The following is a 27,085-nucleotide window of genomic DNA, read 5'->3' as shown; positions in this document are numbered from 1 at the left end:
TTTAACTTGATTGTAAATGAAAATCTTCAGTTTAATGTTGATTCATATCACAAGGAGGCTGATAAGAATCCATTGCCTTGGACGTATTGCTAACTGTTAAAGCTAGGGTTGGTGGTCACGTAAAGCTAGCATGAATTTGAATGTAGCATTTCCTCAGGACTCCGTCTAAACCCAGGGGACAGGCCCGAGGTAGAGCGAGAGGGGCAGTAAATAGAGGCAGGGGAAGCAGAGGCAGGGGATGGTGAGTGCACATCGGGGAAATGTACACGCAAGAGGCGGGCAGAACGGCAGGACAGGATTTGATTGGTTTCATCATTTGGCTCCTGAGGGCAGGGATTGGATGGTGTTTTCCCCGGTTTACTCTGGCTGTAGATCGCAGCTTTTTTTCACTCTTTTTTAAGAAAACATTATGTATTGATTGACATCGGGACATAAAGATCATTTTAACCAGTATGACAAAAAGTGTGTCTAAATCAGACTGCCAACCCCAGCTTTAAATCGGAGGCACAATTTTTTTTAAACTGTATGAAAAAATATCTTTAAATCAATATTCCAATTTTTAAAAATCTTTTCAGGACATGATTCCATTTGCATGGCGTGTCGAAATCATAGACTGTATAAAATATGGACATAGTATCCGTGATGTCACCCATCTGTTCCTGAGAGCTGTTTTGAAGCCAATCAACGGCAGCAGCCATATTGGAAATGCGGAACTCAACCAGGCAGAGTGTGACGGAGTTTGAGCCTCTTAGCCAATAGCTATGTGTTCCCGACCGGGAGTCACATCAGTCATGTCCTTATTTGGGCAAAAACTCAAAATCTTGATATCTTCTGAACCGTCACGTTATAAAAAAATTAACCCCCTGTACAGTGTGTGCCATTAGAGAGTTTAGCTTTGTATGGCCAAGCTGTTTTTTGAACCAGGCTGTAAACATGTTTATTAATGCTGCAAAGATCGTCTTTTTCCCATTCATGTCTATGTGGTTTCTGGTGTTTCTGCAGCCAGCCTCAAGAGGATTCTGGATGAATTGCAGTTTATAACACTTCGGCATGGGCTTCATCGTTTGAGACAACTTGTGGTTAGGAGGTCACTTGGTCCCAACACATTGTAGCACTAAGAATTGGAATGAATAAGTTTATAAATGTAAAATTAAAGTTTCATAACTGATGGAATCTTTTTTTTTTTAACATTATAACAACAGTAAAATCTCTAACAATCATGTAACAGTACTTTTGAGAAGAAAAACGTGTCATCCTAGGCGGGGTTGTGCTTACAGCAATAACAATAACAAGGACTTCTAGGAAACAAATCATTTAAGCCCTCCTGCTGTGTTTTACTAATGTTAGGTTATTACCTGCATAATTTTAGCTACTTTTCAGCCCATGATTGCTGACTGTCTGTGAGAAGAATGTGTGTGGTCTGTTGACTGTGCAGTCACATAAGAGCAGGGGTAATGAAATTCTGTGGTTGTATGGGTCTTCCTGTCTCCTGTTTATGGAGTTTCGGGGACTATTACGATTTAAAAAAAAGATCTGTGAAACCGAAGAAGTAGATGACTGTGATTCACAGTTTTCGTAGCTACAGATTATGAATATTGATGTTACAGGCAAGAAAATCATATCCTGCTTTACAGGAACCAGAGCCCAGCTGCTTTTTGTATCCTGGCTTTTAATCAAAACAGATTTACACCTTCACTGTCATGGGAATGTGGTTTATGCAACAGATTCGATGGGGAAGCAGCAAGACGGGGAACCACTGACCTATATATCATTACAACAATAACCTCATCCATTGTCGACTGAGTTTTTTTTTTTTTTTTTTTTCGTCGACACCCCTGTGTATGTGAGAGCAGGCGTATGAGTGTGTTTGTGCAGTTTCCGAGAACAAGTTGTGTCAACAATTAAATCTAAACCTCATGGAGTCAGAGATAATAGATGGTAACCCCCCCCCCCCTCCTCACCATGTCTGTGGTTTGTGAACCCCTAACCACTGTACTTGGAGAGGTTTTGTTTTGTTAAAAGTTGATGTTCCTGTGATGTATTACTGTTTTTCTCACTCGGGGTGTCACCATCGGGTCCGTGTATTTTCACAGTTTAAAGTCTGAACGCAGGCCTTTACATTCTGTGAACATTCCTTAAATGTCTGATCTGCGTTTGTGTCTTTTCGTGCGGCTTGTACGTGCATGTGTCGGTCTTGGGAATGTGAGTTCAGCTCAGCCTTTAAACTTTAAAATCGAGGTCCTCCTGAGGTTCCTCCCAAAGCCGGCAGTTTGCGTGATGTGATGCTATCAGGAGGTGAGAAGCCTGTTTGCTTTGGGAGCTGCAGGCTCGCTTAGTACACACGCACACAAGCTTTTTTTCCCCCTGTTTTATTCTCTCTCTTTCTCTCCTTTGTTACTTACAGACAGAATAAAGTAAAAGTCATCGCGGGTTGAGAATGGTTGCAGGCAACCCCCCCCCCCCCCCCCCTCTTTCCCCAGGGAGCTGAGAGGTACAAGCCTGGAGGGGTCACGCTGCTTGGCCTGGGAAAGACCTGATTGAGTGAAGGGGAAATGTGAATGGGTAAGGATAGAAATGTATTGCTAGAAATAAGGGAACAGGACGAGGCAAAGGGCACAGAGAAGCGATTAATGACAAACATACAAAGCATCAGAAGGAAAGTAGATTAGAAGAAGTAGAAACACCACAGTTGTAAGCCTGGGGAAAGACAGGAGATTAACAGCGGAAGCCAAATCTTGGGATTTCTTGGACTTCCAAGCCACTGAGAGCCACACAGGATATAAAAGGGATGGAAAATTAGACCCGCAGTAGGTAAAAAAAAAAAAAAAATGATGATGCGCAACTTACGTCTTTCCCCGTTTCCGCCTCCCCCTCTCTCAGGCCAAGGAAAACCAGTGTCCAATATTTCTCATAGGAACTGCGTCCCAGCATCATTCTCGCAATGCCATGACATGTGTTTGCATGCATGTATTCTTTTGTGCAGCCTTTGTGCAAAATTGAAGTCATCATTATGCACTGTGCCGACAGAGGTGAGGAATAAAGCTGTGATATGGTCTCTGATATTATGCAAATGACACCACTGTCTCTGTAAGGCTCTTGTACATGCAAAATGAATATTCCCACGGCATCCAGATACAGAGGATGAATTAGTATTTGATTGAAAAGAGGTAAAGACTGCGACTGTACGGACAATTCTAATATGAATATGAATAACATATAAAGAAGCATTATTAGGAAAGGGCAAAATTCTAACATAATGACATTATAGTGAACATTTAGTGAACATTTATAAACAAAGGGCATTCTGGTCCCTTATTTCTCCTGTAGTTTCATTTATTTTAGTGTGTAAAAGTCTTATTCTAAAGTTCTTCAATACCAACTAATCCAACGTCCCCTTCCTCAACTGTAACTTTCATATGAAATGCTTCTGTTTGCACGTTTGCTCTCAGAGGTGCGTGGTTGCGGGTGTGACTGGGTGTGTGTGATGGTCTGGTATTATTAGTGTGCTGCTTGGGTGTTGGTGTTTGTGGTTAAGGGTGTTGCCTTGCTCTTGCATGGGACACTGCTATCTTGCAATTGCAGGACCGTTAAAAATGTGTGTGTGTGTGAGAGTGGGAACTTTCTTCATGTCCCACCGACTCAAAGCATAGCAGCATGCGTATAAATGAATTAATGTAGCAACTCAAGCCACCCAGCGTCCGCCTTTGTTGCCGGTGGAAACCAGAGGTGGCTGGAGTGCCTGAGTACCTGTCTGTCTAGATGATCCCATGGACCTCCTACACACACATACACAGACACACACACACACACACACACACTGGCCTCCTTGGATGCAGGGAGCCCTTTCTTTCTTTCTTTCTTTCCCTCCATTTTCCTGCTGTCTATTTTGGTCAACTGGTGGCCCGTTCCCACAGTGCTGCTGTTCCCATGGTTATCGCCGCGGAGATAGCGGACGGGGGGTTGGGGTGGTGGTGGTGGGCTTGACAGAGAGCGGGAGAGACAGCGTTGCTCTGTTCGGAGAGATAGGGGACTCTGTAGCTGTAGGGGAGGCGGGGGTGAGGTGGGGTGGATTTGGGGGAGGGGGTGGGGGGTGAATGAAGGGTATGGGGTTGAGTGTGTGTGTGTGTGTGTGTGTGTGTGTGAGTTTGTATGATGTGGAGCTCCCATGAACATCACAGGTGGCCCCTGAGGATTCGGCGCATACAAGCTTTTGTTTGATGTATGACCCTTAATTGAATCTTCCTCGGGGTGATGCTGACGACACACACAGTTTGAATGTTCACATTAACTCATCATTATTTCATATTAAAAGGGTGTCATCATCAAATGAGGAGAATGCAGGTGCATTATTAAACATAAGACTGATATCAGCCTTGGATTTTAAGAGACGTTTCTGCCCTCATGTGAGACCTCTCTCTGAGTTTAAGATGCCACTTCCTCAGACAGAGAGCAGAGATTGGGTGCAAAAAGAGAGGTGGCAAAGGAAGTGGAGGGGAAGGGGTAGGAGCCGGGAGCTGGTTGGGGTTGAGGGGGGTCGAGGGCCAGCGAAAGGAGGGAGAGCGGGAGGGCAGCGGGTGGGAGTGCGGGGCTCAGAAAGAGGGACGGATTCAGTTCCCACACTTCTAATTACTGTGTCACTGGAGACTGAAAGGGGACTGCCCCTGGCCCTAGGGAATTTGCCGGGGCCGGTCGCAGAGAGGGAGCAGCGTTTGAGGGAGGGGAGGAGGGAGGGTGGGGAGGAAGAGTGGAATTAAAGAGGGTGTATGGCACAGGAACTCTCTCCATCGTCCTTTTCTTTTTTTTTTGGTTTTACCTCATTGCGTTCACACTAGAGGTGAACCTCTACATTCATGCCTCCCCTCCCTTCCTCTGCCCTCATACCCCAACCTCTCACCTACGACCCACTTCTCCTTAACCCTCCTTTACCCTCCTCCAACCTCAGGCCTCTCTTTCCCCTCAGCCTTTGTTCACCATCGTGTACTGCTTCCTTTTTTACCCCCACACCCCCTCTTTTTTTTTTAACCACCCCCTCTACCTCTCTGAGCTTCTAACGCTGCTCCTCTGCCGTGTCTCCTGTTGACATGAACAGGCTACAGAGACACTTTGAAGTGAGACTGAACACACACACGCACACGCACACACACACACACACACACACACACACACACACACACAAATGTCTCATTCTGCATCATTATTGCCACTTAACCCTGAGAACCTCCCCTCTTTATTTGCCTTCATATCACCCTCCCACAGCCTGACCACTATCATCTATGTGTGTGTCCTGATAAAATACATATGATGACTGAGAAGGACAAATATGTGTGTCTGTGTCTGTCTGTGATTGTCCAGTTATCGTGCTCAGCATCTCTACCCATTGTCTTGTGGACCATGTGGTCATTTGTGGTCCCTGTAAAGTCACATCGTAACCGACTTACTGTCCTTTCTTCTGAGATAAACACCAGCTTTTTTAGGATGGGTTAAGTGTTGTTAAATTGCCTTTCCTCTGTTGTTTGAATGTGTTTACATTTTGGCAGTCAAATATAGGAGCCTGTTGGTGGCTTGCTGGGCCAGAGCTTAAAATGATTTGAGTGTTTTCCTGTAGATATGAAGTGCCTCAAAAACAGTGCCTCAAAAAGGTATGTGTGCTGATTTCTATTACCATCAAATTTGTTTTGTAAGACACTCTTCATACTGTAATTTCAATTATAAAGTGGGCTATGTCCTATATACTGTGGCAACTATTATACCTAGGGTTGCAAAGTTCTGGGGATTTTCAAAGTTGGAAAATTTCCATGGGAATAAACGGGAATAAACCAGGAATTTACTAAACTGAAGGTTGGCTCTTAATAGGGAACTTAAATATAGTTGGGGAAAATATATTTTAACATAATCCTGACTAAAACAACCAGATTGCATGCAAGTACAGTTGAATATCTCTGCTATTCCTCAATCAAAAGCACATAGCACACTGCTTACTACAGGGCTATTGAGACCACGCCCCCTACATGCACTGTGCATTCCTCCATCACATGCACAGATGATTTCTAGAATCCTGCAGAGACTAGGCTTGAGAAGCTTGAGGGAAGATGATTTTTTATTTGCATATTGAATGGGACTCTTTTGGAGGGAGAGGGGCTCTTTACATTTAACATTTTTAGTGGAACTTTGTTGGGATCGCATTTTTGTTCATTTTTGAATGGATTGGGTCGGGGGGATGAGTAATATTTAACTCAACATTCATGTTTTTGTTCTTCAATGAAATAATTGATTGTTGAATAAAATATTTAACACTTGATAAAGTTCTACTTACAAATACATCTGTTTTAATTGTATTATTTTGGATGGATGTCTGCTTATAACAAAACAAGTATTTATGCTTGGATATGATTTTATTCCATTAAATTACCCTCAATTCCCATTTAATTCCCATAATTCCCATGGAAAGTTCCCAATTTGGAATATTTCCCAAATTCCCCTGCTTAACTTCCCATGAAAATTTCCCGGTAAAATGAAGAGAGAGGAGGATGGTGCCATGATCTATAAGAAGCTTCATCACCATAGTGACCACCAGTGCAGCTATCACCATTACCTACTACATGCAACCTGATTTTATTCAGAATTTTGTTCATTTTGTTTTGCAAATTTAAGATAACAAGTGACCAGAAGTGGATGGCTCGACTTTAGAGTAATTGGTAGCTGGATGTGGGTGCTTACCTCAAAGGATTGCAAACTCCACAGAGTAAAAAAAAACAGATGGTGCTACAAAGAGCTGCACGGAAACTGAACGTTGTGGACTTTGCTGAACTCAATGAAAATCATCAGTTTAAACCATTTCCCTCTGAGACATCCCCCAAAACAGACTGCATCTTACATACCAGTGTGACTTATATCCCAGATGTTACCTTTTACAAAGAAAGAACAGTTAACATCTTTGCCATATCTTGAGAGAATCAGATTTGAACATGGTACAATGTTGCCTGTCCACATTAAGTGCACATCAGAAGATTTACACCTTGATAATGAATGCAGGTAGGAGGAAAATTATTCATCTGTAATGATTTAGTGTTTGCATCAAAATCATTGCAGATTAGATTTGCTCTCACACATTTGTAGATGTGTGAAGTCATGCTAATGGACTGTGCAGAGCCTTACAGACATACGCCATTGACAATTTCACATCACGTTGCCCCTTCCAGAAAGATCTGTGTGGAAATGTATGGCCATGTCCAAAGTGCATGAATAAGACGATGCAATAATTATCTATCCTGATCTACCTAAATAAAAGAACAGTAGCTACATGCACCTATTTTCTCTCTGTAAGTTAGGTGAGAAGAGAGGTCAGAGAAGTTAGGATGCATGCTTAAACACGGGTGATGCTTTGACTCTTCAGAACAATGCTGCAGATGGAGTAGCCAAGACTGTAAAAGCTCTTGTAAAGTCGCGCTGGAGAAAAACGAAGAGTGGAACCTTGACTGGGTTCAGTGCTCGGGTATTTATGGGTCACAGTGAAATCAAACTCACTAAACTGTGTCGAAAGCACTGGTTTGGGAGTGTCCACCACAGACACATTTGCTTGGTACTTGATTCACCACATGTCAGTTGTTCCGGAACTGAAACATCTGATTACGCAAGCAATCGACTGTCAAACCAGGCAAGTTTGTAAATGATGTACTTGTTGCCCGCTCTGGTTCTGACACCATGCTTGTCAAAAAAGCCATGTGGGAGACTCTTTTCCTCTCTGTTCCCTCGGAGCTCCTCGGGAGCCAACGGCCCGGACCAGCAGCAGCAGCAGCCTCCACAACCACCACTGTCAATATTTACAGTCCTGGATGATTCACTCAGCATTACAATAACATTCCCTGCGTGCCTCTACATCAGGAAGAGATGAGAAAAAAAAAAGGGGGAATGAAATATGCGCCAGCAGCGATGAACGTTGAGCAAAGGAATCTGCCGGTGGCTCTCCCATGACAAGGCTGTCTGTGTTCATGTGTGTGTGTAGAAGTAGTTCAGGTTGATGGATCCAGGTTGAGGGTGGAATTTCAGTTTGGAGTGTGTGGGTGTAGTGACAGTTTGAGAACTGTTAGCGCATGTTGAAGGAAGCTGTGGATGTCGTAATATTTCAGGGTGAATGGGTGCATTGAAGACAGGAAATGTTAGCATACTTACACAGTTTTAGTGAGTGTGTGTCAACAGGCTCACATTTGGAACATTGGCTCTGCCCGAAAAAGCCAAATGTTAACTGACAGTTTCATGAGAGACCCAGTTGTCTTTATTGCACACATGACACCACCACAAACTCCCCATTTGTCTCTTCAGCAATCTTGTTTTCTCACATCAGCTTTTCCCAAAGCTTTTGTAGTTCAACATGTGGACTTTTCCCTCAGTTCAACCTTGTTCAGTAGGTTGTGATAACAACTCAACAGTATTGTTCTGTTTCCTGTGAGTGGAGCAACCTCTCACTGTTAACAGTCATACAATAATGAAGGAACAAAGTCCTGATGTCACATCCAGGTTATTTGATTTCCATAACGCAACAAAATCTGATATTCGCTGCAATTTCTGCTGTCCAGACAAGTTTTCTCATTTTTTTATGAATGAAATTGTTGCCTATAAATGTCAGCACACATGAAGTGAACTACTACAAATACAGTTAAGCAAAATATACTAATAAGAGTGTTTTCTTAGGGTGTTTGTATGGAAAAACATCAGTATGTTTTGAATTAGTGTCTATTGCTGAAGTTTTGGGTTCCCTTTTGTAGTGGCTTGCTTTCGCCAAACGAAACAAACACCTATAAGCCACTGAGGGGCTGCTTTACCGGGTTAAGTTGACGCGTCCTCCTCGTCAGGATGAATGAATGAAGTCCGCTCGTGCATTGACATCAACGGGTTTATTAGACACACAATATACGCACAGCCGATCAATCCACACTTGCATCTAATCGAACTTGTAGAATTACAGGCTTACGTCTATTGTAGACAATACGATGAAAAGACGGAACAAGACGGAACGAGACGGAACGAGACGTTCGAGACGTTCGAGACGGTCAAAAACTGTTTGCTTCCCGGTAGGCAGCTCACCTGCCACTGATTGGGTCTTCTTCCCTATATGCTTTCTAACACCTGGTTTGACACACCCACCACCTAGTGTCCACACAAGTGAATCAAACACACAAACAGTCCACACATAATATTGACACACATATGGCTCTAACACCTTTGGTTCCAAATGTAAATACTATGCAAGGGATAATGTATAGTGAACAAGTGGTTAGGCAAATTAGAATATGTTATCCCACTTAATACCCAGCTACTAACTAAAGACATAAACATATGAACACAAGATATTTATTTAAAGATTAATTTTTTGATCTTATTTGATTTATTTATTCAGCTTAAATACTTGACAGTTTGGTAATGCTTCCATGGACACAGATTCTTACACAGGACTTCTACCAGATCCGTCTCCGATGTGCTGCGGTCTGGCTCTGTGCTTTCTCGTCCGTCAACACCCTCCGGATGCGTTTTCGGAACGCAGCACGGATCAGGACTGCCGCACATCTGGAGTCATGTGACCGAGGTTTTCCTGCAGTAATCACTGAATCAGGATTCTCCTCCTCCTCTCCTCATCCATGTTGTCTTTATTGGCGTCTGAAAACCTCAGACCTGTTGACTCCAGACCTGCCTCCGCTCTAAATGACATTTTGTTGTCATAGTTAAGTTAAAAACGATCTAACGATTTATTCTGAAAATTAACTGGGTTTTTATTTTGTTTTGGTGCCTGACTTCCTGTCCTGCTCCATCTGCTCTGTAGAGATTGATGCGTCTTACGTATCTGATCTGTTGCCTTCCGATCTGCCGGATCAGAGACGCTAGAACGCAACAGAGTGGATCCAGTGGAAGTTAACACATTGACTAGAATAGAAACCTATCAGATGTGGTGCTGAGACGGATCAGAGACGGACTGGACACGGATCTGTTAGAATTTGGCCTTTATCAGCCTCCTTGGGGCACAAATTATCACTAAACGAAACACTTTAGGCACAGATTTAGTCTAGTGGTTCAACATTAGCTTCTCGGACTGCTCTCACATCTGCGTCAAGTAACTGTCATTATTTCTTGACTGTCAAGACCAGCCTGAGACAAAAACTACTGGCTGAGGTGAAATGTGCCGGACTTTGTTCCACAGATTGATTTGATTGGAGGTTTGTAAACAGGTTATCCCTGACATCTATTTAGCTGTTGAGAAGTATTTACTGTTGTTACAGGGTTTTTGACCAATCAGAATCAAGTGTTTAACACAGCCGGGTAAATAAGTGGGATGATTATTAACACATCTTGTACCCCTAAAAAGATAAACGGCCTCACTGTAACTTTTAGCGATTCTCCACCCCATAAATCTGACCCTAGAAGTTCTGAGCCTGCATGTTTGCAAGCTTTAAAATGGAGAACACAATCAAACCCAACACTCAGATGGGAATCAACGACAAAGGTTTTGTGCTGCTCATTCAATTGTTTCTTTGGCTACACATTTTTTACTCAAGTTGGTTGAATTTTAAACGAGCAACATAAAAAAATAGAGACTACCTGGGAGATATTCTTCACTTTTTTCATCCCCTTTTTTAAACTCATTGCCCAGTGAGCAGCACTGTCAGTGGACCTGTTCAGCACGTTGTTTTCCTCAGCTGTTTGGCTCAGACCGGCCCCAGCTATCTGGCGTCTGCAGGGAGAGGGGAAAAAAAAGAGTTCTTAGGGAAGGAGAGAAAGAAAGAGGTTAGAGGTGAGAGACAACCAGAGAGAATAAGGGAGAAGGAGATTGAGGGGAACGCTGAAGGGGGTAGACAGAGCTTCAAGCAAGACATTGAACATTCGAGAGAGAAGACATAGGTTGAATTGGAGAGAGGGAGAGATAGAGGTGAAGGTTGAAGGTTGAGTGGGTAAAAAACAGAATGAACTGTCTGTGCCAAGCCAAGGGAAAGCTGCAGTGCTATTTGTGTGACGGCGGGGCTGTTATCTGCTAGACTCTAGACTATTATCTTCTTCATTACCCCTTTTAGTGAGCTCCAATAAAGAGGGACCAAGGGAGCAAAGGAGGGAGGGAAGAAAAGGCAGAAATGTGGAGGCCGTGTAGAGGGTAAGAAATGCTTGAATGTGGTAAACAAAGTTGATGAGAGGAAGAACCAAAAAGTGATTATGCAAGCGTTAGACTAAGAGAGCAGGATTTAAGTACCAAAGCATCAAATTAGGAACATTTTGAGACTTTTTCTGGAGGGCTGAAAGATAAAGTCATGGATTTGTTGCTACTGATTCAACATAAAAATTTAGAAATTGTACTCAGTTGTCTGAATTGTATTGGAAGTATCCTGGTTTTCATTTGTGGAATATTTTTTTGTCCAAGTAGTATTTACCAATCATGTATCAGCAGGCTTTGCTGTATGCAGAAAAAACAATCCGCCTGGAGAGCAAAAACAGACAGGACATGCTACATCACAATGACATGCCGGCTCCTTCAACTGAGCCACAAATCTGTTCGATGCTTTGTCACGACAACCATTCTGTGTTTTCAGTTTTCCAACTTCCTGATAATGATCTATAATTATATGTTCCTACTACAGTCAGCACATAAGCATTTAAGAAGTTGGTTTGTTAGACAGACCTGACAAAGTTAGCTTTTTTACTTTTTATAAACCTGTATTATATTGCTATTCTTCCCCAAAAATGAACACCTGTTTATTATTACTCAGTCACAAGGAAGTCTGTTCTTTCTCAGGTTCATAGTGCTGAAGTCGGACAGAATAAAGCCTTTCTGTAATTTACTATTTACAGTGAAACTGAGACTCACCACAAAAAGGTGAAAGGGCACTGCCTTGGGGATGTAATGAACGAAGATGTTTCTTTGCAGACATGACTGGAAGGGCAGATGTCACTGTATTTCCGATCTGATCACATGATCACTTCATAGGTTGCTAACTGGACTGTAAACAATGCTGCACACAAAATGGAAGACTTGGTCTAGAGTCCTTTATTGCTGACTGCTCGCCACCCCAGAAATCCTTCTCAGAGGCATGTCTTCGTCAGACGATAGCAGGTTGGTTTGAAAGCAGACATTCAAGTAATTTTCCTGTCATATTCTGAAGTGACTAGATAATGATGATACTTCTTTGAAGGGATTTTAGTTGTCAAAATTAAATGTTAAACTTTCCTTTTTACAAATTACCTCCACAATGTAATAAAGGAGGAGTGTATAAGCTTAAGGTTTTTTCATTCGCAAATACAGCATTATGTTAATTTAAAGCATTAAAGCTAGTGTTGGTAGTCACGGAAAACGAGCATGAATTTGAATGTAGCTTTTCCTTAGGACTCCGTCTAACTCCTTCCCCTCTGAGCTCCTCCAAAACGACGCCCCGCTCACATGCACAAGCGCCGCTGATACGCGACCATATGATGGTGACTGATTCAAAACCGTTCCTCAGCACATCATGTCTGTTTTGCGCTACGTCAACTCACGTCTCACTGTTAGTCTGTATAAAATATGGACGTAGTATCCGTGACGTCACCCATCTGTTTCTGAAAAGCTGTTTTGAAGCCAATCGGCAGCGGCAGCCATATTGCTGCTGTGGAGCCAGTATGACGTAAAGAGGCAGGCTTTGAGCCTCCTAGCCAACAGCTGCAGTTTTCCCACAGTAAGCTGTGCCTCTCATTGGAAGACTAGTAATCTCAATATATTCGAAATTGCCGCGTTAGAAAAAAATTCACCCCCCTCACAGTGAGAGGACATCGAGAAATGAGCTATTCAGACTACACTCATCTTTTGTACCAGGCTGTAAACATGTTTATTAATGCTGAAAAGATCGGCCTTTTCCCATTCATGTGTATGTGACTTCCGGTACTTTCGGAGCCAGCCTCAAGCGGATCCTCAATGAACTGCAGCTTTTAACACTTCTGCATTGACTTATATTTTTAGACTGGAGGTTGCCGCTTGGTCTCACTCAGCGGTAAGAAAACACCAAAACATTCTCATAGTGAAAGTTAAAACACAAACAAACATGACATGTACGCGCAGGAGGCGGGCAGAACGGCAGGACGGGATTTGATTGGTTTTATAATTTGGCTCCTGATGGCAGGGATTGGTTGGTGTTTTCCCAGGTTGACTCCGGCTGTAGATAGCCGTATCAAATTGCCTTTCCAAAGAAAAAAGTAAAAAGTAGCAACTAATACATTTTACAGGAGGCATATAACCACTGAAAGGCAGCTTCATTAAGAAACACAATGTCTTACTTGAGTTATTTTAAAATGCCAATTTCCATAATGTTTACATACCAGGCATTGTTTCACAAAATGAAACTAACAGCAGACGTATGCCGGAATGTTCTTCTGTGTTGCACAACTGGATGAGTTATAAACCCATGGGAAAAATCAGAACAGAGATAATGGGACTTTTATGATACCTGTTTCAAGTGGACGAAATGAGTGGGTGAAAACATGAGTCAGGCAAGGGTGTGCATGAGTGTGAGAGAGTTGCTCGTGAGTTTTTACATCTTCTGCATGCCTGAAAAGTATGTGTGTGTGTGTTTGTACATGTGTGTGTGTGTGAGTGAAGTGAGTCAGAGGAAGGTGTGTGTGATGTCAAGCCCAGACAGGCTCCTCTGTGGTCCAAGTTCAGGTTGCTGTCAGGTGGTAGTGGTTAGTTAACAGTGCTGGTAATTACCTCAGACTGTCGGGCTGAGACACTGGCCAGATCCCCTCAGGATACTGTGGGAAAGTACATTCAGTGGGTCAGTGCAGGATTTCTGCTGCAGGAAAGTCACCCTGTGCTCTAGGTCTTTGAATTCACTGTATACACAGAGAATGTATGATGAGTTCTTAATCTGGTTACAAAAAGACATCAGTCAATATTGATGTATCTTTATGGCCTCAAGATTGGCTTTTACAGAATTATCCTTAATGTCTAAAACTTTTTTTTTTTTTTCATGATTTTCACAGTAAAGATTCTCGATGAGTGATACATTTAACTGTTGAAATAAATCAGTGTGACATTTTTTATTTTTACATGATTTACACATTAACAAATGTACAGGAATAAGCCATAGAAAAAGAAGAGGGACAGCTTTGTCTGCATTGGGCACCAAAACATTTCTGAGACATCACTCATCCATAACACAGTACACTTGGTATACATGGTACAAGCCCCATACATACATTGTTAGTTTTCCTGACTTTAACCCCATGATGACTCACCCCAACTTCTTTCAGAAATTACTCAGAAGCTGGCAGGAAAAAGTCCAGGTAAAGTGGGGGAAAAATATACAGTATGACTGTTCATGTTCACACATGCAGTGAACTCCTGGAAAATCCATTACATTTTCTGGACTTCACTGCATGTGTGAATACAGCACATGTGCTTGCTTTTGTCTAAAGTCTAACTTGAAACTTCAGAAGCAAGGATGGAGTTAAAGTTGAGAGAAATCATCTCAGAATGGACTGCTTGCTGCACTTCCATCCATCCATCCATCCATGGAAATGTTATGGACTAAAAATAAATGTTCATCCCTTTGTCTTGTTGTGAACATTAGTTCCTACCTGTCATTGTTTCAGGAGGGACAGCTATGGGTGTGACGGTGTAGAGTAAACCAAACTAATTCCACTGACTGTGGCACTGTGCCTCTTTTGGGAACAAACTCTTCATCAACGCTGGCAGCCATGTTGTTGATGTGTGTGGGTGTCTTTGTAGGAAGTAAATAGGAGTAGGATGTGAACTTCAGGAGCCCAAGAGGAGTGTTTGAGAAACGTAGAGAGAAAAAGTAGACTTTCTTTTTTAAAGCCTGATTTATAAAATTGTATCTATTTATCGCCCAGGCCTACATTCCCAAACCAATAACAGCTTTATCTACTCAGACGCTCTGCATTCTTATTATTTCAAACTCATAGTTGGATTTTGAAGCTACTGACCCAAAAGATTTCCTTTTGAGTTGTAATGAATATATTTGTGTCTTCTAGGGGCCTTTTGTAAATCAAACTGATTTTCATGACCTCTCTTGACTTGTTGGTCATAGGTATGACCAGGGTGTAAAATGAACAACCGCCAAGCACCAATGGCGGATAAAAAATTAGTTTGGCACATAAAACAAAAACACACACCTACCAGTGGTCGATGGAAAATTTTGTATTGCATGTGAGGTTATGTTTTCATACTTTCGCCCATTTCTGCCGTCTGTCAGGCTATTTTGACCCTCGTGGCGCGCTGTACTTGTGTTGTGATTTTGTACATCGGGAACGGCGTGACGTCAGCTACTGGAGTTCTATTCACTCCCTTTGCTTGAAGAAGCACGGCGGGAAGAGCTTTTGGAGGAAGATGTGGCGACACATTCACAGCATGAAGCCACCACAAACAAAAAGGGTAAACAAAGAGGCAGGAGACATTCAAGAAGAGGAACAGACAGCTAAACGAAGTAATGTCACTTCACAACGTTTCAAAGAAAACTGGAAAATTGACGAGGCTGGCCAACCTTGGTCCTGGCTGACTTACGAAAATGAACACACAAGAAAAAAACCAAACACAAACACACAGGAGTGGATTTTTTTATTTGGCCGGTGAAAAATATTTTTGGCCTGTACATTTTAGGAGGTCACTAGCCAATGGCAAATGAGGTAAAAAGTCAATTTTACACCCTGGGTATGACATTACAGACTGCAAGCCGCTATTCAGTTTTGATTTCCACTCAAAGATTACTTTGATTTAATGTTCAGCTCTTGAGTATTGTCAGTTTTCACAGTTGGAAAGTGCCACATGAAGAAAAATATCTCCATCATTTACTCCTTCCTCCAGTCCAGCCAAAGAAAATCAACTCCGGCCAACATTCTGCAGTTTGTATCCGTCAGTTTAAAATCAAGTGTGAGATCTTTATTGGCTGTTGGAAGGTGGCCAGATCACCTGGCATGACCTTGGGGCGGTGTGGGAAAGTAGAGAAAGAGGTCAATACTTGGGCCAGATGGCTTTTCCTTACTCATCATTTTTACGGGAATGAGGCTGATTTTTCCACCTCAGCTTTCCGTCTCACTTACCATGGACCTACAGCATTTGACAGCGGCAACAAAGTTTAGTAACTGCCTGAGAGAATGACAGGGCACCAGAGATGGCAGACATGGGATGATGGGAGCAAACAATGAATCCCTGGGGTTGTATATTTGAAGTTTCTTTCTCTGGAAGGGGTACAGTGCAGTAGTTTCTAGAAAAAGACATTCTTTTCTTACAGTGTATATGTTTTTTAGACCGCATCAACTTTGGAAAGTGGACTCAAGTATTCTTAACCTTAACTTGGACTTGGAAATGGCTTTAAGAAGAGAAAGAAAACATTTTCAAAGGGAAACATTGGTGCACTCCTTTCTCCCCTTACATGCTTCTTCTCAGTTCCCACGCTGCCCTTTACCTGACTTACCACAATTTGAATCAAATCACTGGTGGCCAATTGGCTGCTCTGACCATGTGACCTACATCGGCCTGAAAAGCACCGCCTTCTGAGATTGGTCTAGGATTTTCCCATGGGAGCTGCCTACAAAGCCAGTGCAGTGTGTGTGTCTGTGGGTGTGTGTGTCTGTGTGTTTGAGAACGTTAGGGAAAAATCTCCCACCCCCCTCCCTCTCTCTTTCCTAAACCCCCTCTACTATCCCCCCTTTCTCTCCTCTTTTTTTTCCACCACCTCCCATCCTTTGAAACACAGTATCACACTTTAGATAGCCTTTGTTGTCACGGCAAGGAGCATTCTTTCTCTGGCACGGCCACACGGAGTGTGAGAATGCAGGAGGTTCCCTGGAAAACACAGAAGGAGAACAAAAGAAAGAGAGTGAGGGAAGCAGTAGTGTAGCAACTGCCTAAAACTGTATAAAATGGCATTAAAATGAAGCAAATCTTTTCCTGAGCTGATTTAATTGTTGGTGTCCTTTTGATTTAAGACACTTCTGCATCCTAATGAGAACACAGACTTAAGGCTGGTATTTTCATAAATTAGGTTTGTTTGCTAAGGCTGTCAGAAGTTGGGCTGCACCTTGTTTAATGGAAAGAAACGTGTGTTGCAGTTAGATACAATCACCACCATGTCATTGTGTACCAGCTCAAAGCAGAAGTTCAAAGAAACTTCTAAAAGTCCTGCTGGCCAAGCCTCTTTCACACATGCACTCCTGAAAATTTGTTGACGTTTTTCTGGAGCGTCAGCCCCCAAAGTTTTTCTGGGTTGCTTGTTCACACGTCCCTTACAGCGTGAAGTTTTTCCTGTCAGACAACGGGTGGTCTCAGGAGGCTTGGCATGACATCAAAAGGATGCTGCATCAGGAACAGTTTCTCCACAATCAGTACTGTCTTTATTTTTTGGTCCTCTCAACCTCTGGCAGATATTTTCAGGTATTTGAACGGATCATCAGTATCCAGGAGCGAGTGTATAAGAACATAGAGTAAAGGAGAGTAGAAGAGAGTCTGACTGTGTTAATGTTATTTTTATCACGGTACATGTCGCTCTTACAGGTTCACACAGGTGTTCCATTGAATGGTGCTTCCTATCAAAATGTGTCCAGAGTAAGAATTCTTGGTGTTTGTCACCATTTGGACCATTATTGTTTAGAAGACAGCAGTCTATCCAAGTCAGCTTCTCCTGAAATCTTAAATAAAGCTTCATAATAGAGCACCAAAACCACTCACTCCTGTTTGTGACCACAAAATATTGACAAATGGTGCACACTGAAAGCCTCTGCTCTTCATTGGCACTAAGATAGAAAGCCGCAAAACCAGACGGAACACCAGCTGTATGATATGAACATGATAACCCTTGCCTGCCCGCTCGAGGTGAATATTCCAGAAGACTTCCTGCTCTGTGTTCACATGAGTTCACTCAAACTTGAACCTGGAATTCTAATAAGGGGAGTGGTAGTAACATTCACGGGAAGAGTCGGGATGAAAAACTCGACCTCTTGCGTTCGCACATGCAGCTCATCTGATCTCAGGAACTTTGTGCATGCCTGAAAAAGGCTACAGACCACAGTGGCATGAAGCCACACAACATGCTGTGCTTCCTGGTGATCACAAACCTGATTTTTGTTTTTTACCCATGCAAACATGTCAAACTGTATTAGTTGACAAACCTGTCAGTTTGATGCTTTCTGTGATTAGAAGGAGCAGCAGTGGCACATTTCTGTTTGAATTTCTTATGCTCTCTGTGAGAACTGCATGCACGAGAACTCTAGTTCTGACTGTGGGAAAATCGAGCCTGGAAGTCCTGCAGCATGCAAAACAGAGGGAAGTCAAACTGAAATCATCGTGTGAAATAAGGCTTCAGATCATAGATGAAGGATCAGAGCCACCATCTGTGTTCTTTCAAAAATAATGCACCACATGCAAATGCAATCATTTCCACTTTCATGACGATGCATATTTGTTACTATCACTCCACTGTGTGCAAAAAACACATGACATTTTTCACAATATACTTGCTCTACTTTCACTTTCTTCACAACTTATTAGCTTTACATACTTATCCAACAGATCTCTGGAGGATCTTTGGATTTGTAACAAGCTTTGTTTTGATTAATTATACATTGAATTGTTTCCATCCAGGTTGCGTGTGTGTAAGATGATGTGCGTGTGTGCCTGCCGGTCTGTGGCTTAGCCTTGAGAGTTCAGAGCAGGTTCTGGCTTGCTCGACTCTGGGAAACTTTGAGCTGAGCAAATAGCTTGGTCTGTTTTCCTGGCTGCAGCCACACTTGTATGTGTGAGCCTTGTGTATGCGCTGTGAGTGCTTTGTATGCATGCACTTTATGCTCACTGCAGTGAAGTCTGTGTGGATCGTAGTGTTTTGTCTATGTGGTGAATTTTTTGTGCGTGTGAATACAAAGCGGGGTATACAGAGCGTACTGAGGGAGAGAGATGAGCTTCATTCCCACGGACAAGACAGAAGATGACACCTCTGCTATTCCCACACCTCCACTGTCTAGCCGCTTTCTCCTGTCCTGACCTCAGTAACCGCAGAGGCAAACACCACTCTGCATGTGCACACACAGAAGACGACATTCTTTATTTCTGATCTGCAGTCTGCTTTACTCTTCTTCTTTTTTTCTCGGGGCAAAGAGACAAACTGTCCTTAAGTGAGCTAGTCAAGGATCTGGCTCTGTGAGGTCTGTGAGTGAGGTTTGATTTACAGCCCACCTCTAAGTGGAATGCTGTTTGCTGGGTGGAGCTCAGGTGTGTTGACAAGGCTTTTAGCACTGACATGCTGTCAGGATGGCTTACAGACGAATGTGTGTGCGTGTTAGGGGCCGGCAAACAAGAGGTCACTAATGTCCCACCAGGGAGACTTTTAGCACATAGAAGGACAGGACGGCACGGACATGTGAACGTTACTGAGGCGTGAACGCTGTCTTTACACACACTCACACACTGGTCTGATCAGTCTGTAACACTCGGCTCCTTTCACAAGAAAAGGGGGAACATGTCTGTTTGCCGGTGTGTATGAGTCAACAAAGTTCTCAGGCTCTACACTTGGTTTTTACAAACAGGTATGACCCTTTTCAGCCTGAATGGGGTAAATTTGGTCACTGTTGGTTGAAGTTATTAAGGCTATGGAATCTCCAGTTTCACACACATTGCTGTTGTGTGACTGTGAGGCAGCATTATTCGCCAACAGGACTGTGGGGTCGGCATGTTTGAAAGAAGGTGCCTCACTGAACAGTGTTTGAAAGCACATATCTTTCACCTCAGTTTTTATATTTCTGCTGTGTTCTATATTCAGCATTTGTTTTTAGTATTTTTGTATATTACCTCAAGCTGCATTCATGCCATACTTTTTTAAACAAATAGCAATGGAAGTAATGATTGAAGATTAAATTACAATGTGATGCATAACTTTACAATCAGTTTTTTCTTATGTATGTCTCAAATGTATTTCTATTATATTTCCATCATATTACTAACCTAAGTAGGGCTACAACGATTAGAGATTTTGGTGGTATGATTATTGAGAGAGAAATAATCACGATTTCCCGATTATCCCGATTATTATGTGTTATGTTTTATTTTCGGACACAGGTGTCATAGGGATGACCTCACCTGTAGAGAATAAAAGAGACGCACTCCCCAGAATGCTTACTGAGTCCCTTTGTCTTCTTGTGCCGTTTTGGTGGCGCCTTTTCAGCCGCACTGGACTCATTTTAATAAAACGCAGCCAACAAGTCGTTCTAATGTTGCTGTTAAAACTGAAAACAATGTTCTTCATGAAAACACCATCTGACTCTGACAGGATCAGGGGCGTCACGGAAATGGGCAGAGGAGGCTGCCTCGCACTTTTAATTGATGGAGAAACTCCGCACAGGTGTCACTCATTTTTCGTGTACAAGTTGCGCCGAACACAAAGCACCGCCCCCTTTTTGACGGACGCATTAGAAAAACTTGGTGTAGAGCAGCCGTCACGATTAGATTAACCGTGACACTTCTAAGCCCGGTTATTAGTGAAACCGGTTAATCCCGACATCCCTAAACCTAAGTACTCCAACCATCATCCAAAGAAGACAAGGGAGAAGAGGTCCTCTTTAACATGGCCCTATGGTTACACCTCTGTCACACCTCACTGTCGGTGTTCTTGTCAAGGAGGAGGGAGGGCAAATGACGAGAGTTGTTTTGCCACTGAAGCATTAACAAAGGCAAATGTCTTCACTGTTAAAGGTGACATATCACGCTTTTTTCATCAATATATATTGGTCTAAGAGGTCCCCAAAACATGTCTTTAAAGTTTATGCTCAAAATAACACTTTGAAATCAGATTTTGGTCTGCCTGAAAAGTCCTCATCAGAACAGTCTGTTTTCCCTCTGACCACGCCCCCTCAGGAAGTGGATGTGCCTCGGCTGTCCAGCACGTTGATCTAATGTTTACATGTTGGCTGAATATACACGGCTGCTCACAGATCACGTTACTTCAACCCTCTGAATCTGATCCTGATGTAGAGGCGCCTGCAGCAGGACCTTTCTGAACCATTGGTCACAGATTTTGTGTTTCTTGTTGTTTTATTTGTCAGTATGTAGACGTGTGTCTTGGTACACAGCTACGAACATGTTGCTATGTGGCTATGCTAACTAGCGCTAGCACTTATCCATGATAAATAAAAATCATCCACTAGATCTTCAAATCTGCAGACGTGGGGAGTAAAACCGACCTCTGCCAGAAAGGCAGCAGGACCTTTTCTGAAGGATTGGTCACAGATTTAGTGTTTCTTGTTGTTTTATTTGTCAGTATGTAGATGTGTGTCTTGCTACACAGCTACAGCTACGACATGTAGCTATATAGTTATGCTAACTCCACTAGATCTTCAAATCTGCAGACGTGGGGAGTAAAACCGACCTTTGTGTTTATTAAGACAGCCTACAACTAGCATGCCTCCCTCCTAAGCTCCTTGTTAGCACACATTTGTGCAGGTAATGAGAAACGGAGGGGGGATTCAGTATTATTTTATACAGTCTATGGGCTGAACAAGCTCCGAGCTCTGACTCCGTGACAGATCGGATATTGTTGTTACGTAACAAAAACATGGAAGTCTGAAACGGCTCGTTTCACAGACATTTACAGAAAGGTGTAGAAATCAAAACAGGGGCAGAATGGATTTTTTTCATTCTCGGGGGGTTTGTAGACATGCCAGGGACACATATTTCAGGTAGAGAACCATTAAAAAGTCAATTTTGCATGATATGTCACCTTTAACGCCGGAGCTGATACAACAGAACAATAGTATATGTGCTGTTAGTTCACACATTGTGCTTTTGTGCTTCTGCAGCTGTAGCAGTTCAATGTGCACAAAAAATTAGTGAGAGCTCAAAGCTCTCAAAAAGATGTGTAAACTTCTCTTCTAACAGCTGTTTTGTTTCTCCAGGCGTGTAACAGCGATGAGTACGCTGCAGTGCCCAGAAAAGAAATGGTCAAGATGCTTAAACAGAAAGGTCAGTCAAACCAAACAGTATCTGGAAAGAGGGTTTATGAAAATATACAGGGGGTTTCTACATGTCACTATTTCTAATCTAATAATGGATTTATTTTTTTGTAGGATTTCTGCAGGACCAGGGTGACACTAACTTCACACAAGAAGAAGAAGAAGAGAAGCTCAGTGACATCGTGACCCCTGAGCTCCCAAGGTATGCCCCTCGGTGTCAATGGGCCTCACTTTCAGGGCTGGACCCCGACACCCTGACCTTTCCCGGGGGGGCGCCCATACAGCTCCACACCGTGCCCCCTGGCCTCCTGCCAAGGATACCTCTCTTCTACGTCTGCACCAGATGTGGCAAGGTGTTCTGGGAGGGCTCTCACTTCAGCCGCGTGCTCTCCATGTTTCAGGAGGTCTTGCACATAACAGACGCTGAGGTCGCAGAATCGGCCGCAGTGCTCGTGACAGCAGCACCGTAAAAGCGACTACTGTCGAGCTGCATCACTTAAGTTAACACCCAGAATAATCGTTTGCACATTCAGCACCTAGTTAAAATGCAGTTTATTGTTCTCATGTGTTTGTTTTATTTTTCATCTTTTTTTATTTGACTAAATAATTTTATGAAAAGTGACTCAATATTTTTCTGATTTTGAATAGATATTAAGATGTGGCAGTTTGCCAAAATCTAAGAAAATATATGAATGCATTTAAAAGTAATACACTAACATTGTCAGCCAAAAGTTTTTTTCAGATTGTAAATAATTTTACGGTTAAAAATATGTCTATACAACACATAATACTTCAAAAACCAAAGATTGTTTTGACTTTGTAATTTTTATTGTTGATGGTATAGCTACAGCAGATGAATGAGTTATATGGTTTGGACTTAATTTTTTGCACTCTTGAGCTTTCTGACTCGGCAGGGATTTTTATCATCAAATTATAAAAGTAAAGATGAAGTAGAGATGTGCTACCACGTTAAGTTTGTTCCTTTAAACACTTTCTTGGGTCATTTTTATGACTTTTTAAAATCTTTATTGTTAAAAAGCTAGAGCCATAAGAGGCTAGGACTCATTTACTTTGCCTTTTTAACAGTCTGTGGTACTGTGTATTTTTCCATTCTTCATTATTACATGTGTACAATGTTTACATATTCAGCAGGAATCTCAACATGTGTTAATAAACGGTCATTTATTTTAAGAAGCTGATTGAAGTGGTGATGGTTTCAGTGTGTCTGCAGATACTTCTGTTTTCGATGTGTTTCAGAATTCTCAAAACAGATGGTAAAGCACTGAGAGCGGACAGATTGGTGAGATCATCTGAGCTTCACTGATGTCTGTCAGGTGTAACACTAACAGTGTGTGGGGGTTTCCTGCCCTGAGGCTGAAGAGCAGCCAGGTCACAGAGTAACCCAACACATACACCCCCTCTGAAAGCTTTCATATTTCCTCATACCTTTCTCTCCTCTTCTATGCTCAAAAATCCTACATTGGATGTGTGTGATTGCAGAAAGATTTGGAGAGATCTACTGTGTAAAATTTGCAGTTAAAGATCCTCTGGTATTTTTGGACCAGAATGAATTAGGCATTTAGTTGAGATTACATTTGTAGACGGAGTTTTACACTCATAAAATCTCAGGAACCCTTAATCATAGCCAGATGTGCACTTCATTTAATTGATCACTTAACTTGCATCAAAAAAGCCGCAGTGATTTTCTAAGACAGGTCATACTGTGAATCACTGAGGTAGATGTGTTTTTAATGACAGTGTTTGAATCACAGCGGCTGTGGTAGGAAGTCAGGAACTAATCATTTTTTATGTGAAGGTTACAAAGTAAAAGCATTTCTCAAGATCATACACACTATAATCTGACTATTATATCATCATCAGATGTGAAGTGTTCAACATGTGCAAGCTGAAGGTTTTAGTTTGTGATGTTCACACACTGTCAGTTTGCAGAGATGAGCTGCTGCCCAAACTTAAGTCCAACTTAAACATTACCTGACCCAGTCCCAAAACTTTGTCATTTTCAGATTCTCTGCACCTCTTATCTCTAACAGTCTGTTTGAAAAGGCAGGTAAGGCTCTACCTGTAAATTATGTAACACCATTTTACCAATTGCATAACCCAATTGGCATTACAAAACAAAGGCCTAGTGCTTTTGTTGTGGAATATTATGTCACACCCATAATAATGCAGATATCTGTAAGGATCGTATGAGTCCTGTCACTTTCTGTCACTGAAGAAAACTGGACAAATATGGGTGTGAAAGACTGAATGTGAAATTCAGTCTTTATTGTTCAGAGTGAGTCGAGGTTTATCTCATCCCCGCTTGCTGCTCTTATGTCCCATCCAGGATACACTCCTAATGTGAAACAGTCTTGGATATTTGAGTGTACGTGGATTAGTGTCTTGATATAACTTACAAGTTCCCAGGGCATCCTGTGATAATATGAAATGCTTGACAGTTGTTGTAAATGTCAACAAGTTGTTATAAAAAAAAAACGTGGATTGTGGTCCTGATCCTCTGCAGCATCAGACAGAGTAGTGAAACATTTTTGCAAATATGTTTCTTGTCTTCATTGCTCAAAGCCTGACATCTCATGTCTAGTTATTGTTGTTGGAGCCATCAGGAGATAGCTTGGCTTAGCTAAGCTCAGACACTGGAATCATTGGGTAACAGCTGGTCTGACTGTATTTTTGTTTGGATTATCCCAACAGTATATAATATGTTAATCATAGAGCTTAAGAGTTGTTAGTATGCAGATTCTGTGACCTTATGGCAGGCTAGCTATTTCCAGTTTCAGGGCTGTTAAGCTAACCATTAAATTATAGATATGCAGTAAGTCTGGATCTTTCTAACTCCCAGTAAGAGCGTGTATTAATATTATTCCCAAAAGTCTTTCAAATATTTTTATCCTTAAATCAGAATCAATACAATAGACTGTATCAAATATGGACGTAGTATCTGTGACGTCCCCCATCTTTTTCTGAAGCGCTGTTTTGAGGTCAATCGGCGGCGGGAGCCATATTGCTGCTGTCGAGTGATTGTGACACAAAGAGTCGGGCTTTCAATCAAGTCAGCTGTGCCTTTCACTGGAAGACTGGTAATCTTAATATCTTTGAACCTGCTGCTTTAGAATAAATTCAACCCCTCACAATATGTGCCCATCAAGAAATGAGCTAGGCTGTTAACATTTTTATTTCTGCTGTACATATCATCTTTTTTGAATAGGTGTGGATGTGGTTTCTGGTACTTCCGGAGCCAGCCTCAAGTGGATCCTCGATGAACTGCAGTTTTTAACACTTCAGCATTGGACTCATATTTTTAGACTGGAGGTTGCCGTTTGATCAATACTTGATTCCTTTTTTTGGTCTTAGACAATTTTACTTTCTGGAGAGAATGTTCACATTAGCCGCATTTCACAGGTCTGAATGTAGCCAGGGTGCTCCTGGTGCATTGAAAAGGTAAATAACAACACAGACTAAGTGAGGAAGGATGTTTTTTTTTTAATATGGAATTTTAATGAATTAATTAATTGAATTGAATCCCTCATAAATTGCCAATTAAATAAACCGTCAATTATGTATAGATGCATTACATTTAAAACGGTTGAAGCCAACTGCGCGTGCTTCAATTAGCAATGACGTCAGAGCATAATTGGACTCCGCTGGTGTTTATGTGCATCAATTACAAGAGAAGAGACCTTGACTTTCTTACAGTCACATGTTTATTCTCCGTATTCCTCGTTCAGGATTGCATTTAGATTATGGAAGCAGATCTTCATCGCTGCATTACATTATCTCAAATTAGATTTGTTTAAAGACTGACGCAAACAGCAGAGGATGACTTGACATCAATCCGGAGGAAAGATTGGACTGTGAGATAACAAAAATCCCAATCCGTTACATGAGGTTTCGTCAAGGTGCACATTTTTATAGTGTCCCCTAATAATATAATTTCAAACTAATGACCTATTTCCTCTCAAGGACACATCCTGAAAAACAAAAGATGTTGGCATATTGCCATGCGCTTCTCTTTAACGCAGACTGTATAATAACTCCAGAAACATTCATCAACTCTGAAGTATTTTTTATTGCTCTATGAATGAAGTCTACATCCTAGCATCCAGATAAAAACCCTTCTCTGTGTGTCTTGTCCCGTCCTTGTCCGGGTGGTCGCAGCAGCCCCTGCCTCTGCACAGAGCGCGAGCTTTCTGCTGCAGCACCGTGTTATTTGATCCCTGCTCTTTCTTTGCTGGGAAGAAAAGCTCGCCTCTTTCCCACGCTCTGAGGACACGTGGTGCCCGGACTGAATCGGACTCAGAAGGCCCTCCTTCCCGGTAACACGTCACCCCTCTCTCTCTCTCCTCTCGCTCTCTCTCTCGCGCTCTCTCTTTCACACAGCAATCTGAGTTCAACATACTCTCTGGTATGAATGTAGGAGAATATTGTTGGCAACGCGTCATGATAAATAACGATGCTTTACGTGACAGCTGTGCGTTGATTTCCTGAAAGTTTTACTGTCTTGACTGTCCTCTGTGGTGACATGCATGCGCACCAACATGCTCAGACGGGACGGAAGGCTCCTCCCGTTGAGTCTGGCCCTGGCTGCCCCGGGTCTCGGCGCCAAAGCTCGGTACAGTGCACTGATCCAACCGGCGCTCCGGAGCCGAACATCACTGCGCGGCTCTGGCTTCTTTCAACACACAGCGATAGACCAGAGATATTGCTGCAAAAATAGAAACAGAGTTGAATTATTTTATCTTTTGTGTCTTTTTACCATTTAGGTATTTGAAGAAAATTTGGCCTCAACTCAAATCTTCCAGTCGGGGCGAATTTTCGATTTTTTCACGATCAAATGACTGGGGTTTACGTGGTGCGCTTTTACGCACATATGGTAATCCTATGCGTAAATAATTGCTTTGAATTGGTTTCTACCCTTCAAACAACTGGGTAAATAATGTAGCCCTTCAACAAAGAATCCAGAGAATGTGTAAAATATGTGTTTCAAAGTAGTTAATGTCTTTTTGAAGTATATCTAGACAACGATTTCGTGGCTGTATCTGTTTTGGCTGCTTCCCAGACGCACATTACCAAGAAAGACTCATTGCTGCGAAGTGGTGGGGGGCCGAGA

General features: G+C 42.2%; 1 protein-coding gene across 2 annotated transcripts in view; it reads left to right on the top strand.

Moving 5' to 3' along the window:
* Nucleotides 1-23,156, top strand: part of exd3 (exonuclease 3'-5' domain containing 3) — a 56,059-nt gene extending 32,903 nt beyond the window's left edge. For both annotated transcript variants that reach the window (XM_034709334.1, XM_034709332.1), the window contains exons 20-21: nt 21,901-21,967; nt 22,072-23,156. In XM_034709334.1, coding sequence (XP_034565225.1) covers nt 21,901-21,967; nt 22,072-22,427 — 423 coding nt within the window. In that variant the 3' untranslated portion in view covers nt 22,428-23,156. The remainder of the gene's footprint in view (nt 1-21,900; nt 21,968-22,071) is intronic.
* Nucleotides 23,157-27,085: the final 3,929 nt, after the last annotated feature.

This window comes from Notolabrus celidotus, chromosome 19 (genome assembly GCF_009762535.1).
Source record: "Notolabrus celidotus isolate fNotCel1 chromosome 19, fNotCel1.pri, whole genome shotgun sequence".
Classification (NCBI taxonomy): domain Eukaryota; kingdom Metazoa; phylum Chordata; class Actinopteri; order Labriformes; family Labridae; genus Notolabrus; species Notolabrus celidotus.
The sequence above is the reverse complement of the archived record's forward strand: the minus strand, read 5'-3'. Positions and strand labels throughout refer to the sequence as shown.